Here is a 19,913-nt window from a genome sequence, read left to right on the forward strand (position 1 = left end):
ACATTTCTCATCAAACCCCTTGTTCCTCATAGCAGGCCCTCTCATAACAAAGGCCAGTCATTCATTTTCTCAGCCTGTGCAGGAATTTTTTGCTTAAGCACCTAGCTTAACTGCCAAAACTGACGGCGACACAAACTTTACTGCAGCCCCATAGAAAAATATCCATCGTGTTACAGCTGCTTCCAGTTGATGAGGCTGTTTCATGAAGGACCTTCATATATTTCTGTAGGCTTCCAGAACAGTTCCATTTTGTGTGCCTGCATCCATGTTTTAGGAAAGGAACCACAGTTAAAAGTGTTATAGCCAACAAAATAATTGTCTGGCAGCAAGATGTGTATGTATGCATGCAATAATCACCTTTTTTAAAAAAATAAGCTGTCTAGACTTCGTTCCGACATTTCTTAGTGAGCTGGCCTTTCTCTTAAGGTGAAATGTGCTGCTCTTTCAAATGCATCCCCAGTTCAGTCCCAGATCTGTAGATGTTTAGCTTTTTTTTTTTTTTTTTAAATAGAACCTAAAGGCAGGTAGTTCATATCATTTAGTGCATACCATAGCTATAGCTATAGGAGAGCTTTTCAAATTATGCAAGTAGACACCACTATGCACGTCCAGCATCACATGTATGTTTGTTCACACAAACCCAAGGATGTGTCTGCATTCTTTTTACAGAGACCTCATGGATAAAAACAGACATTCAAACAGATCCTCACCGGCATCAGCTCCAGTGACACATCAGATAAGCAATCTCATCCGCAGCAACAGCCAAACCTCCAGTGATCCTATCAGGCAGGTTAGCCTCGGTGAAAGGGAAAGGTCCAAAGAACCTGAGCGAGAGCACCCTGACCGGCTGAGAGAGCCGCCCATAGCAGAACACAAGATTAAAGAGAGCCGTTCCCCAGTGAAGGAAACTCCAAGCCATGATAAGAGACCCTCTGAGGACAATACAAAGCCAGTAATCCAGTCTGTATCACCATACAGCAAACCTGCACTAAGTGAGAGCTTGAAGCTTACCAATCTAATGAGCAAGGACATGGAGAGAAAGACAGAGCTTCCCAGTGACCTCCAGAAGATTAAGAATGACATCAAAGTCAAAGAGGAGAGGAAAGAAGACAGTGATGTGCTGGTGGTAGGGTCTGAGCCTTCGCAGCACTCCCGATCAGTGGAGCATCCCCCACCACCTACTTTGCATGGATTGTCGTTGCCTCCTTCAATGGCTGCCTCAATGCCTATCTCCATGGGCAGTGTGCACCAGATGAACAACATGAATGTCCTGGACCGCAGCAGAATGATGACCCCGCTCATAGGCATGAATCCTTTGTCAGGAAGAGAGAGGCTGCCACATCCTGGATTTTCTTGGGACCCGATGAGGGACCCATTGCGAGATGCCTACCGGAGCTTAGACCTGCACCGTCGAATGGACTTCCAGCTCCGGACGGATCCCATCCATAGGTTCCCTACCACCTCTGGATTTTACGACCATGAGCGTTCTTACAGAGACAGGGAGCCACATGACTACAACCATGAAAACCTTCTTGAAGCCCGCCGAGAGCAGGAGCGGTTGCGGCAAGTGGAGGAAAGAGAGCGCTTGCACTTACGGGAAGAACTTGAGCGTGCCAGAATGCACCACTTGCACTCATCCCCTATCGAAAGTCACCTGGCACACGTGCCATCCTTCATGCCTCATTTAAGCGGGATGCATTACCCCAGACTGAGTCCATCCACTGCCATGCACAATGGGATTTTAAATAGGAACCCACCAACTGCAGCGCTGAGCGCCCCACCGCCTCTTGTACCAGCGAGCAGCACCAGACCTGCCTCCCCACGCAGGACTACTCCACTCACAAACTCAGAGTCCAGGGACTACTCCCCCTCTAGGAACCCCAAAGAAGTAGAGGCACGATAGTCCCCAACATTGAATTTTAAACTCGCCTGTATATAAAACAAACAACCAACAACAACAACAACAAAACAAACAGAAAAAACAAAAAACACAAAAAAAGAAAAACAAAAAACAAACCTTTTACAAAATGCACTGCTGTAAACTTTTTTTTTTTTTTAATGTAAAATTTGTAGAAGTTAAGCACATTTCCATAAATAATGGGGTCGGGGATGCAGACTTTCCAACAAGAAGGTTGCTGAGAATGGGAATTTAATATATAGGTATTGATTTTTGGTTTTGTTTTTGTTTCTGTGCTAAAAAAAAAAAAATGAGTTAAAAATAGCAAGTTTGTACATTTTTTCCCAAATGTGAGAAACATTTTTAATGGATTTGTATTTTTTTTAATTTTGTGCTCTTTATTCACTTAAAAAGAAAAAAGAAATTTTTGCTTTTGTCTTTAGTTAAATTTGCATTTAAAAGGCCTCAGATCCTTAAGAAAAAATACCCAGGGTTTCTTAAAAGTATTATTTATGGAAATACTGTAGTTTTACAGTCCACTGTGAGGTTCCCTTCTGAGGCCAATTGATCACTTACCTTGGTACTTTGGAACCGAAGTTACAGATATATATTAAAATATTAATAATAATAATAATGTACAAAACTGTTTGTTTTTTGCCTTATTATATTATGCAGAAATTTAAGAGGAATTTTTTTTGACTTCTTGTTTTAAACAAAAAAAAAACAGAAAACAAACTGTAAATATTCTGTTAATATAAATGTACACCAATATTAAATTCTTAACATAGGTAGACTTTATAAAAATGGTTTCTAGAACCACTCTGGTTATTTGTTAACATGGTTACAACTCATACTCTTGTCACAGTCAGAAATTCACACTCAGAAAGCTAAGTACGGCATATATACTTCAACTATGCAAGAACTTGGAGGCAGGTCTTAGCGGATGTTGGGGGGAGGAAGGTTTAAAAAAAAAAAACAACCCAAAAACAACCAACTTGCAACTATGGAGACAGAATGGAAATGGCATGTGAACAGGAAGAAGAATGATTGTGTTTAACAAAAAAAAAAGAGAGAGACTGAATTTTTTTGTACAAACACAAGGGACAGTTCGTCAAGGAAAGAGAGACACACGCTCCTGGAAGGGAATTTTGGTTTCCTACTTTTCAAGCTGGCAAAAGCAGATGGAACTGGCACAGTACCATGCGGCAGACCCTTTCCTTATTTTTTTTTTCCTTTTTTTCTCTTTTTTTGTGTTGTGGGCAGGATCGCTGGCAAGCAAGGACAATTTTCCGTGGACCCCTTGTGCTAATTGTGCAGTGTTCTTATTGGAATCTGTATACAAGACAAAGTAGAATTTTAGGAGTGCAAAAAAAAAGTCTAATGGTTGATTAAAAAAAAAGAAATTCTGATATATTATCTATAGTACATGAAGACCATAAGCAAATGTTTGTTTCAGTGTGGTTCTGCCTTGAACTGCTTTTTGGCATGATTTATTTTTTATTTCCAATTTTACTTTTCATCCATATGTAAATTTTGCCATGTTTTACTTGCTGTACCATCCCCCCTCCCTTATTTTATTTTTCAGTGTCCATGTTTTATATATCCTGGGCTTTTTCTCTCTAGTTAATTCAGCCATCCGCTACTATTTTCTTGGCTCTGTAACTCTTGTTTCCCCCCCCTCCCCATCCTCCCCCCTGCACCCCCTGTAATTTTAAACATTCAGTTTCCTTGTAGATCAATGAAGATAAATACAACATTGATTTTGGATGAAAAAGGTAGTCGAGTGTTTGTGTGTCATGGCCAGCGCTGCCGACTCGGAGACTAATGGTTTATCGACAGCGCATCAACGCCCCAGCGCTGCGGCGACTTGGAGGAAGGGGTTGGTGCTGGGAGAGGGATTTTATTTGGTTTGCGGATCTCTGCTTGAGCCTTTCTCCGGTTCAAAGGGGAAAGGAAAGGAAAAAAAGGACAGAAGAGAAAGCACAGCCTCTGTGCAACAGCTTGTTTGCAGGGATTGTGCTGCCGGCATAGCTACGGGAGGGTTATAGCCTGAAGCGCTGTTCTTCACGTGTGTTTCCATTTGCTTCCCCAGCTTTTTCCGTAGGCTGAGAGCAGACATCTGCAGGGGGATGGAAAAGTGCTCCAAGCCCCCTCGCTCTCAGTAACTGATTTAACAGTGGGCGACTGTGCTTTAACAGCATGTTACAGCTTCTGTTTTTAAGTTTGTGTGTGACTAAATTACCAAGCATAAAAAAATAAAATGAAATAAAATAGCAGGGTCCTTAATCTGATGAAAGGAGGCTTAAAACAAAATAGGCATTAAAAATCAGCACCTGCTCTCCCAGCTGAAATCGGAGGAACGTATAACACATGGTGGAAGTGAAAAGTGTGTTGGACTCAGCATAAAGATGTTAGGAATGCTGGCTCAGGGGGATTGTAATTCTCTCCCTCTACTATTGTCCAACATGCCATCGTGCTTGACATCCCCTCTAACACAGGCCTGACTACATGAACCTGCTTAACCTCTATTAAAAAGGGTCCATGGCTGCGTCTTCCCAATGCAGATAAGTGCGAACAAGGGGGTTGGTAGTGCACGCTTCAAAAAATACGAAAATGGACTGTACCCTCTGGAAGCATTTGGTCCATGTAAGATTTGAAAAGTGAGCATTAAATCAATGCCATGCTCCCGTGGCATTCCTGACGGATTGCTTATTGCAGCCACACCGGTGCCAGAGGAATTCATCATAAGTGATGTTGTGGCAGTCTGAATATTAAAAGAAAATCAGTGGTTTGCCATTTACTCTATTAGGAGGCATTGCTCTTACACTTTCAGAGGATGACCCATCAATAATGCTGCACTACCGTGGGATTCCTACAGAATTATGCAGGGCTGGGTATCAGCCTTCTCACAAAATGGTTCATCATGATTAATGGTATTATTACCTAAACAGAGAAACTAATTAATTCAGCCTTACTCCTATAAGCTACACCAGCTGAGCCTTCTTCTGTTGAAAAGGATTGTAACAGAACTTCCTGGGGTTTATGCATTTCTACCACTGTTGAGCTTTCATTTTGTGCAGTTTTTACCATTTTTATTTTACTTTCAGCTCTCTAGAGACTTCCCTTACTCATTGACAATGGGTGGGATTTAGCAAGTAAATGGTGGGACAAAAAGAAGATGGGATTTGCAAGTTCCATGGCTTGCTTCAGGCAGCCTATTTTTAAAAAAAATGCTCAGGAAAGAATGAGGGACAGCAGCTCTTGCACTTGCTACCTTTTGTGTGAGATGTGATGCAGCGCACCACCGCAGCTTGGTGGGACGGGATGGACTGCACTCTCAGTGAAAGGGCCCGTTATGGACCGGTGATTAATACAGGAATAATCAGGAGATCATGGGTAGCAGGAAAAAGGTAATCCGTAATGAATCCTCAGATTACTTGTCAAGAATACTTTTTTTAATGACAAAAAGATCTTGTATTTCCCTAAAGAGTAAGTTTTATTGCCTAAAATAAGTATATGGGAAATCCCCATTCTAGTCTTTATATATAAGCATTTGGAGTTAGTTGTGGGTGACCCAAGTTAGAAAAACAAAGCACTGACACAGAGGTACCTAAGGGCTCTTCTGCAGCCTAAGCTGTCGCCATCAGATCTGCAATGCCAACGCAGTCTGGGTCCAGAGAAGGGAAAGCACAAGAAGCCAGCTAGACAGAAACGCAAGATCCCAATAGCTTGGGCAGGAGCGAGATGCACCAGCTTTGCTTTGGGCAGACTAGTAGCTGCCAGAAAGAGAAGAGGTAAGCCAGAGAAGGGGTAGGCCAGCAGTGCACAGCTCCAGCTAGCCCCTAAGGAGCCCTCGGAGGTGAGGAAAACAGGACTGATGTTTTGATGTTTTCTTTGGCTTGTACTAAGCAGAAAAGAAACCTCTTCTCTAACTCCTTCAGGAAATTCCTTTTTTTCAAAGCCTTAGGAAACTATTTGTGTTGCAATTTGCAGGGGATTTGGGTAATGGCCTTGTGACAGACCAAAGTGGCATTGCCCATCACAGACCCAGTTAGAGCAGGTACAGAGCTTCCCCAGCGCTTTGCTGTGTCCGTTTGCAAGAGCAGTTTGCTTTGGGAAGAGTCTAAACAAGGAAGTAAAGAGAAATGGGGCTTTGGCAACAAATCTAGCACTTTTACTAAAAGCTTGGGGAGCTGATAGCCCAGGGATTAGCTGGGAACACCAAGCTTTGGGGACAGAGCATGGCAGGTCATGGGCTCAGCCCTGAACAAGGCATCACTGCAGGCACTACAGCCCAAGGGCTTCCCCCAGCAGAGCTGTTCTGAGCATAACAAGAAAAGAAAAAAAAAAGGTGTTTGTAAGTTTAACTTGGAAAATATTTTTTTCCCTTCATGCACATCTTTCAAGGAGTGTGTGCACGCAGGCAAAGGCTCGCCTCCCCTCGGCCTGGCCCCTGTGGCCGCAGCACAGCTTGAGGCCTCCACGCGGAGGTGGCTGGGACCCCTTGCAGGTGTCAGCACAGCGATTTCTTTGTCTTCTCACAAAAACCTCCTGCTCCATTAAGCTTCCCTAATTGCTGCATTTATCATCAGCCATTTTCTGCTTGCTCTCTTCCTCATCCAACAAGGACGTGTCAAAACAGAGCTCTCCCTGCCCGTCCCTCCCATGGACAAAGCTGTCCTTCAGACGCCAGCTGTGCAGCACCCTATTGACCAGCAGGTCCCTCAGCGGCAGCGCGTCCTACAGATTGTAGCAGCCAGGCCACGATGACTGGGTGCTACAGCCCTTAATTCCCCCTGAAAGCAGTCTGAGGAGTGGAGGGTGTCTAAAATGCCCTCAAAAGAAACTGGAGCCCCATTCACACCTGCATCGGCCATGGCCACACACCGCACATCCCTGCCAGCAGCAGGAGAAACTGTGAGAGGACATGGCTGCGTCTCAGCCAGGAGAAGGCAGGTTTCCACTGCGGTTTTTGTCAAACAATTGGGGGGGGGAGGACTTTTCCTCCCTGAACTCCTCATCTGCTTGCTCCTGTGAAGAGACCAGGCACAATCCCTCCCATCCAGCAAAGCCATGGGATGAGGAGAGGTCTAGGCCGAGGTTTCTGAAGGGAGAGAAAACATGGGTTCACCCAGCCCTAATTAGCTCTCCTACAGCCTTTGCTCTGCTAAGTGTCACAACACTTCTGTTAATAAACATTATCACTGCAAGGAAAGGAAACCATTTGGACACTGCTAAGTGACCAACTCCTCACCAACTCTCTGCTCCCTACTGCAGCCTCCCTCAGAGCGAGGGCCCTGGGGCCTGACTGGAGGCGCCGCCATCTTAGAGCTTTCTTCCAGGCCCTGCCTTAGAGACCCCCTCAGGAGCGCAGGCACACGAACACAGGCACACGAATGCAGGCGAAGTGAGAAAAGCAGGAGCAGGGAATGAGTTTGGGGAAGCTTTTATATCTCATTATTCAAAATATTTCTTTTCATTTTGAGTGCTCTTTTATTTGACTCCAAAAAACCCTGAAATTAGAGTGATTTTTGAGATGAAGGAAGTTTGTGGGGGAAAAAAAAAAAAGGAATGAATAATTCCAACTTGAGAGGGAAGGAGCCCTGTGCTGGGTGAGGCCATGTGCCAGGAGGTCGGGACCTCTCCCACTTTGTGGTGATGGCACCACAAGGGTCAAGATGCTGGGAAGGCCTTTTTTTCAATTGTACCATGAGGCAAAGGCTCCCCAACACACGTCCCTCTGTGTCTTGGAAAGTCCTTTCATTCAGGTCAGTGTCTTAAACATCAATACAGGAACCACCAGGACCTGTGAAACCCTTCCTGGGGCTTGCTAAATTGCTGCCACAGACACAGGGCCAATGCAATGCTCTGCAAAGAGGAATTTAAGTCTGTCTCCTTAATGGCTTGTTGTACGAAAAAGCTGGAAGAAAACTGGCTGAAAGCATTTTAGGTTCCTTTCTGGGATCCATATTATTCTTAGCACCTCACCAATATGCACCACAAGCTACAAACCTCCTGCCTGCTTTTAAGGATGCATTCAGCCACAAAAATCCATTCCCACAAAATCCATTAAGATGCAGGAAGCCATACCTTGTCTGTCAGCCCACAAAGGACTATGAGGAGGAGAGGAAACAAGCGAGTGGCTTTCCTGCCATTTCTCAGTTACAAATTGCAGTGCGCATCACTGTGAAGATCACCTGCCTTTCCATGTGCCTGATGATGTTAGTGGGTACTTGGTCATGGGAACTGAGGTCTTCTACACCTGCAGAGTGAACAAAGGAAAAGGGAGGAATTTTATGGTCATTTTTTGTTTGTTTGTTTGTGGGGTTTTGGGTTTTTTGTTTGTTTTGTTTTCCAAAACTGAGATGTCTCAGGATTACTGGTTTATTTAATGGATGTCTAAGAAACTACAATGTGTAAAAAACACCTGACGTGGAATCCAAACTGATTGCTGGTTTGCGCTAAGCCCCTTTGGACAGGGGATGTGATAGGACCATAAAATATTATTGTTATGGCTTTTGTTTTAAATTGGAAAAGCATACCTTAATTCTCAGTGCATATGACTGGTAGCCCTGCAGAGGCCAGAAGCCAGCTCTGCTCTCATGGAGCTGTACAGGCTAATCACGTGTCTGCAGCCGAGAAAGCAGGCATTGAAACAAGATCAGCTATTCAAGGAATTAATTCAGCTTGCAAGGATGGCTCTGGAGGTCACACACAGCCAGATCAGTCTTTTCAAGAGCTCAGCATTTTCTACTGTGTCCTAAGGAGTTTCACTGATCAGACTCTTCAGAACTAAAGGTTAAGGCTCAGGCACGACCCAGCTGCCCTCCAGCCAGACACAGGATCAATGCCGTGTCTCTGGCCAACACACCAGGTCAGCGGGCTGCCAACAGCACAAGTCCATGAGGAGCCAGTGCCCCATCCCACGCCATTCTGCAAAGCACACGTTGGCCTATTTGTACCGGCACTGGAGGATCATGTGGCAAAGAGGCGATGGTTTCTCTGCACCCTGCATCCAATGTGTTCACTGGATGACTTCACACAGCCAGACATGGCCAAAAATGTGCCTCTGTGAACTAATGAATTGGTTTAATTGTCTGCCAAACCTGAGAGCAGCCAAAAGTAACAAATTAAAGTTTACAATCCTGTGGTCTCATTTACAAGGGGATAATACAGCAACTGTTTATTTTGTGAGATGTTGGAGCGAGGCGGGAGAAAATCACAGCCCCTGTATAATATTAATAATCATCATCATCATAAAAATACTTTTAATAGGAAACACCGATGGTTGTTTTGCTCCATTAACTTGCACTATTGTTTCAGCCTGCCTGGCTGCCGACTCGGCAGGGCAGGGGGTGTTGATTCCCCGGGGGCTGAGCTGGCTTCACAGCCCCAGCCGTGCACAGCAGCTTCATGCCATCGAGCACAGCTTCGGTAAGAGGCACTGCTGGAGGCTCTGCAGGGCCAGGTGGTGCCTGACAGAGCTGGTAGAGCCCGACACAGGGTGTAAGTACTGCAGAGCTCATCCCCTGCAGCTCCCCGCAGGTGGGGCCAGGTTGGATGTGGCCCCAAAGGGATGGGTCTCTGGAGGCAGCCCCTCCAAGGGGGCAGTGGCACCTCCAGCTGCAGGCTCCAGAGAGGTGGGGGCTTGTGAGCAGGGATTTGTTGGGGAGGGGGGTCCTAAGTGTGGGAAAACTGCAGTAATTGTCTATTTCTGCTTCAGAATAAATGATGACTGCACGAATAAGCTCAGCAGCTGGGTGAATGGCTGTGTCGCTGAAGGCAGCTGAATGGGAATGCAAGAGGGGGAAAAAATAAATAAATACATGCATACATCCCCATGAAACAAATCCTTCCCCATTCAGACATTTCCCTTTATTTCTTCCTTTGAGAAGCAAGGTTATCAGGTCTAACATCACATCCAAACATTTCAGCACTCGCATTATACGGGATGCTCCAAGGTCAGCGCCTGCAGCTGTAAACTCATTAGTCTTGTCTTTTGTGAGAGAAGAAAGCCTCTTCATTCCTCTCTCACCCCCTTCCCCCCTAATTAAAATTAAAGTATTTCCTGGCCAAAAGTCATTTCTGCATTCATTCATCTCAATTCTTTTCTGTTTGGATAAACCACCCTCTGGTGCTCCGAGGGTGTTATGTATACAAACTATAAACTCTTAATGGTCCTGCAGTGTGTTATGACTGGCCTAAAGAGCTAACTCAGGCTCTGAAAAAGTGGTTCTTGGCAACGCTGTGTGTGGAGCTCACGCTCATCAGTCATATGCAATTAGAGATTAAAAGTGCTTGATGGACTATAGGGGAGACCAGCTCGGAGGGAGATTAGGAATGTAGGAGAGAAAAGGCAAACAAAAGCTTTTATCTGGCACAGCAGTTGCTACTACAAAAGCGGAGATGGGAGGACAGTCCTCATTCTCTAGAGGCACCCACGGCCTTTCTGGGCTGCAGAGCCCGGGCTGCTGACCACAGGGCCCCATCTCAGTGCTGATGACCACCCACGTCTGCAGCGGGTGGGGCTGGTCCCCGGGGACCACCAGGGCCGGTGCTTGGGGAGGCCGCAGGGAGGCTAGGCCGGGGAGGACACTTGCCTCGTGGGGTGGTGCCACCAGCTGCAAGGGATGCATAGTGTCTGGCAAAGCCCCCAGCTGCTGGCAAGGGCCAATCTGCCCCAAACAGAGGCACCTGGGAGGCATCAGGTGGGCTTATAGGGGAGGGAAGGGAGCATTGCCTCTTCTTCTGCTACTGCATGGACATGCCCAAGGGCAGGAACAACATGTAAGTAGGGGTGAGTTGTGCAGCTGGGACTGCCCTTTCTCTCCTGCCTTTCCTTCAGCCTACACAGTCTCTCTGGTTTTGGGCAGGCTTGAAACATTGAATTAATGCGGGCTGTGCTGAGGCACAGAAATGTTTTTGTTTGCACTGCAGAGAAGGTTAACTTCTTTTGGCTACCTAGGGAGAGCTCCGCTGGAAAGTTCCCCTGACCCAATGTTGAACATGCCTTGGGTAGTCCCATGAGTTGATATGTTTTTCCATGCAGTGAAATGAAGTTGTTTTCTTAACAAGGTTTTCTTTGAGCTAAGGAAACATTTGGTGTGTTCCACTGTGTGGGAGCAGTGTAATTCAGCTTGGGGAGTAGTTGCAGCTCCAAGGTGAGATGTGGGCAGGTCGCTGAGGCCTAAGTGTTCTCCTTGCTATTGCAGTACCCAGGTGCCAGAGGCATTTCTGCTCATCACCAGGACTTCTGGAGCACCTTCAGCAGTTTGGTGCCACCCTCTGAGCCTGTGACAAAAGAGGGGGGAGGGCTCCATTAGCTGAGCTGCCCATGTGGCCCAGCAGGCCTCCTGTGGGAACAAGGGTGCGGCCTAGCAAAGCTGCATGAGACTTGAGGCTTTGTTACCTGTGTTTTGAAGCACCTCTGAGCTTTGTGTAGGAGGAAGGTATAGGACAGCTCTCTGTGTGGTAGTCACTGCAGGCCAGGGAGCCTCTTCCTGCAGGAGACATGCTTCATAATCCTGTTTGTTAGGCTGTGTGAGAGCATCAACTGGTTAAAAACCCAGAGGCTTCCCTCCTGTCTCCCTACAGCACAGCTGTCCCTCCGTCCTTGGCTTTTCTTAACCACAGGTAGCGAGCAAGCAAGGCAGGGAGGCACTGGGCCTGCCCAGCCTGAAGGAAGGAGCTGGTTCCTTATGGACTTCCATTACAGAAGTCTCAATCAACCATTAGAGATACATTTAAATGGGCTTTCTCAAGCATTAATAGGTTACAGTAGCGCATTCATAGCCAGCTTTCCTCAGGTTTTGCTGAAAGTAGTATAAGAGGGTTTCTTCGAGTATATATGATTGCTTATAGCTGCTGAAGTTGATTTGAATCACTTGCTACCAGGCTCACCAATTTAGCCTGATAAATTGTGCATTATTAAATGGGGGAAGGAACAGAGCTGTGTTCTCCTAGACAAGAAAATGCAGGGCTTCTCATCAGTGAGGAGTGATTCTTCTCATCAGCACAGCCTGGGAGAGGCCATGATGAGTCCCCGTGCTCTGAGATCCAGATGTGATGGGTCCTGCCCAGAGCCAGCCATGGGGACAGGTAAATCTAACAGCAGCGCTGAGCATGTGGCAAAGCATGCTTGTATTGGTGCTCCTTGTCTGATCTTTCTCACTGAGCATGGAGCAAACAGATGTGAGTCCTACCCTCTGTAAAGCTGATGGCAGCTCTGTCCTCCTACACAGGAGCACTTACTAACTGTGAGCTGTGTGGAAGAGGAGTTCAGCCCCTTGCCATGAACATTTGCATTGTCATAAGTAATGAACATATTTGGCAGGCTTTTCTCTGTGATGTGCTGAATAGGAAGCCTCTGCTGTGTAGGAAACCCTCACTGAGCTCCAAGGAGTTGGTCTCGCTCTTGCCCACGCTGCCTGCTCACCAGTCAGGACGCTGCCTTCTCACCAGTCAGGAGTCACTTGCATGGATCCGTACACTTGGTGCTTGGAAAGGGACATGTCTGCAATGCTGCAGAAATGAGATTATTCCTTTACATTGATATTTGGAAATGTATTTTAGGTGGTTTCAATACAGACTCCTCAGTCCCTGAACCCAGCTGCAGAAGTGACTGGGTACACAAATAACCCTCTATATTTGCGGACTCTGAAGTATAATTAGTGTTTCTAATGCACTGCTCAAGCACGGGGCTTGCTGGATCACACTGCAGGGGCTGTATGCTCAGGTGCCATGCTCTGCTTTCGCGTGGGCTCCGTGGTTATTAGTGCATTGCCGTGCAGCAGCCGAGCCCTGCACACCAGGTCCCAGGGGAGCGTGGGTGCCATGCATCTCGTGCTCAGCCTGATGGCCCAGTGGATGGACCTGTGTTAACGAGCTCCAAAGGGACCCCAGCGGAGCCCTCCTTGCTGCAGGCAAGGGCCTCAGGGGTGGGGTTGGAGCTAAAACGGGGCAAAGAAGAGCAGCAGAGAGAAGGGATAGGCTCCAGATAGCTCCTTTGGGGATGCGAAGATTGTGCTTGATTAAAAGCAGTGCTTTATGAAAATGTTATTTGCTACGCTTGGAAGGTGACAGTCAGTGCAATGAGGGTGTACAGCAAACCTAATATGCTCCCTGTGGAAAGGGCTGGTGCCTGCAAATGCATCTGATCCTTGTGTCTTTGATCCCTCCTCTCTAGTAGCTGGGTTTTTCCTCCTGGTGCAGGCGGGTTCCAAGCTCCCAAGTAAGAAGACATCCTTCCTCTGTGGCAGTGATGCAGAAAGGGCCCTTGATGAGAAGATTTGAAGAGCAGAGAACTGGCTGTCTTGGGTGTATGTGTGACTGGTATTGATCTCAGCCCTCAAATCCTGCCCTCATCTCTCAGGGTGTGTTTGCTTTTTGGCTATGCCAGCATGGCTGGAATGAGCCTTTCAGAAGGTGATGCACAGATCTATTTCCAAGTGGTTCACACTAGACTTTGTCTGGACGTGTTTGGTTTTCAGTGCTTTCCCAGAACACTTGTAAATTTTTATTTCTGCTGAGAGTGGGAGAAACTAGCTGCTGTGCACAGAATAAAGTTGATTGTCTACAAAGTTTAATGCTGTTTTCTTGCTCTATTATTTGGCCATTCTGTGTTTGTGCAAAACTTTTAAAGCTCACTCAGAGCTCCTGGGTTGTGCAAGGAAGAGAAGGGGGAAAAGCTATTTCTCTGCAGTGCCAAAATACACACAAGTTTTATGTACCATGATGGAAAGTTGAGGTGAAAAGGGTTGGATCTGAGACAAGAAACATTTCTTTAATTTTCTCTACTTTTTTTAACAGGATTTGCTGTTGCTTTGAAAGCCTCCTGCTATTTTACAGGCAATAAAAAAGAGAGACTGAAAACATTTATTTCCTGAGACTTGCCCGTTTTTTGAGCTCTGTTAAACCAAGCATGCCTAGCAGGGGGAAGAGGCAGCATGAGCCCCACGGACCCTTTGTCCAGCTGGGGAGACCAACGCTTGAGCTCCTGGTTCTGACAGCTGAAAGCTTTGTTCTCCTTGGCAGCCCTCGTCCCCTGCCCTGCCCCTGTGCAGCACTGGGATGTGTGAGGACAAGACCTGCATCTCTGAAGCCACACACGCTCCTGAGCGCTGCCAGCCCTGCAGGTGAGCTGGCCGATGCTTTGTTTCCTACCCTGGTGGCTGCTCTTGGTCACAGGGAAGCCAGAAGGCTTTGCACAGCCAGGTGTTGGCTGCAGTAACTTCCCCTGCTTGGGCATAATGTCATCTGTCATCTTCTTGTGGGCTGATGGTGTCACGGGTGCGTGGAGCGAAAATATTTTCATATAATTCTCATAGAGCTTAGCCTTAGTTTGACCTACAGCTTTTACTTACTGCCATTGTTTTTGGCTGAATGTTACAAAGCTAAAAGAGCATCTGTTCCAAATAACGCAGGTCAGGCTTCTGGAGAATGGCTCAGCAGCTTCCTGCCAGGAGCAGTTGCTGTGGCTTCCAGATTACTTTGAGGATGTATTGATGTTTTGGGGAGGATGAGGGAGTATCATGAGAAAGGTAGGAAATGTCTGTTTGTAGGAAGCCTAAATACCAAAGATCCAACTATCTGAACTTACCACATGTTTTAAAGATATATACAGTTCAGGTGAAATTTTTCAGTGGGAAAGAACGTAATAAAGCCTCTAAAGAGCATTAAACAAGAATGGTCTGGAGGAAAAAAAAAGCTATGAAATACTAAAAGATTACAAAATAGGATCATCTGAAAGGTAGGTAATTAATGGATCCAAATTTTCTCACATCTAAAGACTTTCTCCTGATTTAAGTTGCTGCCAGATGGCTGCTGGGCTCCTGAGAGCCCCTGCCCACTCCCACCCCAGCAGCCTGGTGCTGAACTCCCCTGGCTGGTCAGGCTCCAGTAGCCTTCTCCTGTTCAGCCAACCCAAATCCCTCCTGGATTCTTGGATACCATATTTTCCTTCATTTCTCTTCAAGAAATGGCTGAAGGCTGACCTTATTTATACCATTACACATGAATCCACGCGTGTTGTGGACCCGTGTTCATCAGAGGCACATAGCTCCATTTACCCCTCATGTGCCAGCTGCCTTTCCTTTTAACACAGCTTTATTTTGGGCAGAGGGCAGGGATGCAACCCCAGTGGCTGGGCACTTGCACCATGTCATAGAAGCAAAGAAAGGAAATTCTGTTCCCAGAGAGTGGCTCCAGCTGGTGTCCTACCACCCAAGCAAGGTGATGATGAGATGCACACTACCATATACATCCGAACCTATTTTTTTTAGCTCTGAGTTCTAACAATTTTATTTCTCTAAATTTCTGAAAATGCATAGCAAAGACATAAGGTGACTTTAAATAAATAAGCCTCAGTTACTTATTTCCCTTATTCACTCCAATATATTACCAAAAAGGACACATATGTACTGTCCTTTACAGTCCTACAGTTAAAATACTAACTATTAAACAGAATGAATGGGATGTCAAAGTCTGACCCCATTTCCCATTCTTGGCTTCAGAGACACAAGATCAAATCCCATAGTGAAGCTTTCTTTTTAAATTTGAACAATGGCAAGAGCTGCACATTTGTCACAGCCAAGTGTCTCTTTGCTCAGTCTTCACAACTTGAACTCACCAGCAGCAGTAGCTGGAGACCAGAGGTTACTGATCCTGCAAGCCAAGGGATTGTTGATGGGATCTTGTGTCCCCAGATCTGGTGCTGGGCTTTGTCGCTGCCAGTTGGAAATACGTGGCAGGGTCCTTGCTGTGATGGGGTGGGAAGGCCTGCTTTTGTCGTGATTAACTTGACTCCTGTTTTCTCTGGTATCTTGGATGAGTTGCTCGTGAACATGGCTTTGTGTTCCTGAGTATTATTTCTCTCCTTTCCTTCAAGTCTTATTATTCCTGCTCTAACAGTACTTTATTATCTGTTCAGGTGGTTAAACTGGAGATTAAATGGAGTAAAAAGTTATTACATTGAAAAAATGAAACTTCTAATATTTTTTTGGCTGAATTCCCTTGACTAAATTATGTGGGTATTTTATTTGCTATAGCAGGTCCCCAGGCTCGTGACTAATATTACAACATGTTAATGGTTTCTTTCACTTCCCTGCATCCCAACCAATGTCATGGTCTGTCCATCCTGAGTGGTTTTTAAAGTCCCTGCTTTGCCACTGTAATAATATTAGTGCAGGTCCATTAGTGCTAGCACACATGGGCCCTGTGGTTATCTTAGGCTGTCTAAATCTATACCCTAAACTTCTTGGTACATGAATCTTCAAAGAAATGATCAGAAGGAGGTCAGCCAGCTTGACATGCTTGTGTAGAAGAGGGTCACTAATTTATACTTACGTGTAAAGAAAAATATTTTCTTGCAATACTATTATTGAGCTTGTAGGCAGACAGCAAAGTCCCTCACGGATGAATCTGATCCCAAAACACCGGGCTACAGACCATTACTGTAAGAAGTAGGTTCCTGGGATTTTGTGGAGGGGTCAGACTGAGGCACATCAAGAGGCTTTCCCCAAGGTGGGTGCCCAGAGGTTACCTCCCCATTTGGACTGTTTGGAGCACAGGAATAACAGGAGCTTCCTCAGAGGAGAGCCTCCCCAAGTTAGGGATGGCTGCAGGGTGGGAGAGTTGCTTCAAAAGTCACTTGCCCAAAGCACAGTCCCCTGTTAATGAACAGGAAGATTTCCAGGTGCTATAAATTCCAGGAGGCTTTGCTTGGGAGCCCTGTCAATCATTCCCAGTGCACTCTAAGAAGAGAAATTTGGGCGGCTTATAATTCTTTGCCTGCTGTGTATTGAGCACAGACTTTTACATCTGCCCTGCTGCTCATGAACCATGCAAATGCTTTAGTGGGGCTGTTTTGCTTTATCTGTGATGTGGGCAAGTGAGCAGCTGGCAAGGCTAAGCCGTATCCCTCCTACACCCAAAGGTTGAACTGTTGCTGAAATGTTCATTTTTCTAACATCCTAAAAGAGACAACACAGCCCTGGGTGTCCCGGTCCTGGTGCGCGCATGCCAGCTGCAGGCAGCGAGAGGGCAGATTACAGCAGCATCAGTTCAAATCTTTGTTTTCATTCCCACACCAAAAAGCCTACAAACAACCCTCCCCTGGGCTTCCATGAAATGAAGCTCAATGTTCACAAGGTAGTGAAAAGCAAAAACTAAAAAAATAATATAAGGGACTTGTTATTCCCCAAACCATGCATTATAAATGTAGGAAATCCACAATTAGAGCTGCACTTTCAAGGCACAACCCAGAAAAACCGTAGCAGAGCTCCAAAAAAAAGTGACTGCATGGGTATGGCATCCAAGGCAACCTCAGCCTGACCCTGTAGTGACCCTACGTAATGACCGCAAATTTGTGATTCAGGCATTTAGGCCTGTTATTCCTGATTACTTCAAAGGAGAGCTAATGGAGCAGCGGGGGGCTTTGTTGCTTGTTTCCTGGTCCTTTTGTGGCCTGGCTGGGGGCAGTTTCCGTGCAAAATGGCTAGACAGAGCGGCCTGGAGGAGCTCTGCAGCCACAGGATGTTCCTGCGGGGACAGGGCAGCATCTGGGACCATCAGCACCAAGAGCAGGAGCTTGCTGCCACCGCCACAGGGTGACCTGCTGCACGGCTCCTGCAACACGCCTGGCTTTGGGGCGAGGGCTGCCTGGTGGAGCTGGGATGTGCTGGTGAGCATGAAGCTAACTTTGCAGCTTTTTCTAGATTTGCAGTCAATTCAGCGTTTTACAGGCTGTACCACACCCTGTGCCCAAGGCTTCGGTGCTTCACAGAGCTGCAGTCCTGCCTCAGTTTCTCCCCGACTAGCACTGAGGGCTCACGTCCTTAAGCACAGAGTGCTGCAGGAGCCTTCAGCACTCAAGTTTTGGGGCACAAGCCTGAACCCCTTAAAGAGAGAGACAGCCAAGCCAAGTCAGCTGCCAAAGCATCCCTGCCCCATCCTGGGCCCTCCTGTTCCCCCTGCAGGAAGGCAGCAGGCAGCTCAGTCCTCGTGTCACAATAACTCCACTCCGTTACTTGAGCTTGTTTGTAGCCTATATAATCATAGCAATTAGATACAACCACTCTTTGCTGCATAGCTTAATTACAACTAATGCACATCGTTTCAATTAATTTTAATTATATGGAAAATGTGAAGAGTCTGTTACTCCATTGTTAAAATCGTTTGGGACAAACAAGACTAAAGTGCTAAATTTCATAAAGGACCTAGTTATTAATTTTAACTCGCTAATGAATGAATGTGTCTCTAAATTCTCAGAAGATATATTCTCTACTTGAAGAGTAAGTGCTGTAGATTTATGGATTTCCTGGCTTGTACAGAGAGATTCAGTCGAGCTTTAAATGCAAAATGGAAGTCCCCCATGCTGCACTCCCAAACAACACTTCTTCAGAAGTTATTTTATATTAATTAAAGTAACCACCTTAAAACTAACATGCGCAGCTGCTGAAATACCAGCGTGTATTTCACTTTTCTGACAAAATAAATGTAGGCACGACATTTACTTGGAATAGTTTTAGCTTTTAATTAAGCCAATGATTTTTTTAAGATATTGAAATCTACCTCCTACTAGATCATTTCTATTTGGTCTTTGGAAGAAAATGTTTAATGTTCCTTGGGCAAGTTTGCAAAGTCTTATTTATGATATGTACTATTTTTATCTGCTCTTATAAATACCACTCCCTTAGAAATAAAATGTTTCTGGAGTTTGCTAAATTAAAAGGAAAAGAAAACATAGCAGAAACTTTGAGTCCTGTTTTAAAGCATAAAAGGGTTTATCTTATCTAGAGCAACCGGTACAGGATAACCAGTGTTATCTTATCACCACATATTGATGTCAGGGTTTAAAAGGACTTGAGGCTGTTATGCTACACGGAGCAGAACTCCTACACTGATAAACACTGATAAAGCCGCCGTGCTCTAATCTAAACTACACCTCCTTTCTGCCCCAAATACACATGAGAAGAGCCAGAAGCATTTTTCCTCGCACAGCACGCTCCTCTGGGCGAGGCGGGCTCCTGGGTGCTGCTGGGGACAGGCCCAAGCATGGCCAAGGCTGGCAGCAGCTCACAGGCCGCCCCAGCCTCTATGTGGCTGCAGAAAAGCCTGGCGGCCCTTCTCAGGGCTCAGTTATGCCTGTAGCCATGGCCGAGCTCCAGCCTCATAGGAATAACCTGAACCAGGGCGTGGAGCTCTGTCAAAGGGCGATGTTCGTCTGAGAAGGTAATGAGGGGGCTTAAAGCTGATTGCCTTCTCTAGGAGGTAGCAGCCCACACTTGCTGCTCTGACTATACCAGGTTCAAGCACTCGGCAGCTTCCTGGCAGATTCCTGTTTGGACTCACTGGAATTTCTGCAGTCCCAAGGCCTTCACTTCGACACACACAAAGCAAACCCTTTGTGTCCAGTGAGGGGAGAGCTTGTCAGGCATGGGATGCGGCCTGTGAACCCGGGTGGCACGGGTGGTTTCTCCTTGCCTGTGTAACAAGAATGCCAGTGACTGATGTTAATGTAATCCTCCTGTGCTAAGCCACTGAATCAGCCTTCTGGAAGAATTAAGTGGATCCCAATTAACAACACACTGACCCAGGCATGCCCATGCTGCTTAGGAACATGCTAATGACCTCAGGATCCTGCTTTGTCCTGCACAGCCAGCCACTGTGCTCCAGTTTTGGAGCACGCCCACAAAAGCATCAGGCTCTGGATATGTCCTGCAGTTGGCCTAAATTTTCTTCAGGGTTTGCTTCAGGGAGTGGGTTTCTTTCCAGGCTGTGTTAAGGGCATGGAAAGGCGGTATGACACTGGTAATGTTGAGTAGGTTGGAGTTGAAGGGAAACCAAGTCATGGAGGAGCTCCCTGTGGCATTTCTGGCCACAGGCAGCCTTTCCATGGCGGTAGTGCAATGAGGCAAAGGGCAGAATGTGAAAGAAATAAGGATGTGCAGTACCGGTAACCAACACGAAAGTTCACAGCAAGGACCAAAGTACAAGGCTGAGACAGTCACACCACAGA

At 46.2% G+C, this 19,913-nt stretch overlaps 1 protein-coding gene and 1 long non-coding RNA gene across 26 annotated transcripts in view; both read left to right on the forward strand.

Moving 5' to 3' along the window:
• The window catches only part of FBRSL1 (fibrosin like 1), a 518,655-nt gene extending 514,984 nt beyond the window's left edge, over positions 1–3,671 (forward strand). For all 25 annotated transcript variants that reach the window (XM_080558948.1, XM_080558970.1, XM_080558971.1 and 22 more), the window contains one exon: positions 670–3,671. In XM_080558948.1, coding sequence (XP_080415074.1) covers positions 670–1,903 — 1,234 coding nt within the window. In that variant the 3' untranslated portion in view covers positions 1,904–3,671. The remainder of the gene's footprint in view (positions 1–669) is intronic.
• Positions 3,672–10,660: 6,989 nt separating this feature from the next.
• Positions 10,661–18,845, forward strand: LOC308179183. The gene is made up of 3 exons (XR_013940208.1): positions 10,661–10,684; positions 13,931–14,031; positions 17,611–18,845. It is a non-coding gene; the product is annotated as an uncharacterized lncRNA (long non-coding RNA).
• Positions 18,846–19,913: the final 1,068 nt, after the last annotated feature.

This window comes from Anser brachyrhynchus (assembly GCF_964034855.1).
Source record: "Anser brachyrhynchus genome assembly, chromosome: 17".
Classification (NCBI taxonomy): Eukaryota; Metazoa; Chordata; class Aves; order Anseriformes; family Anatidae; genus Anser; species Anser brachyrhynchus.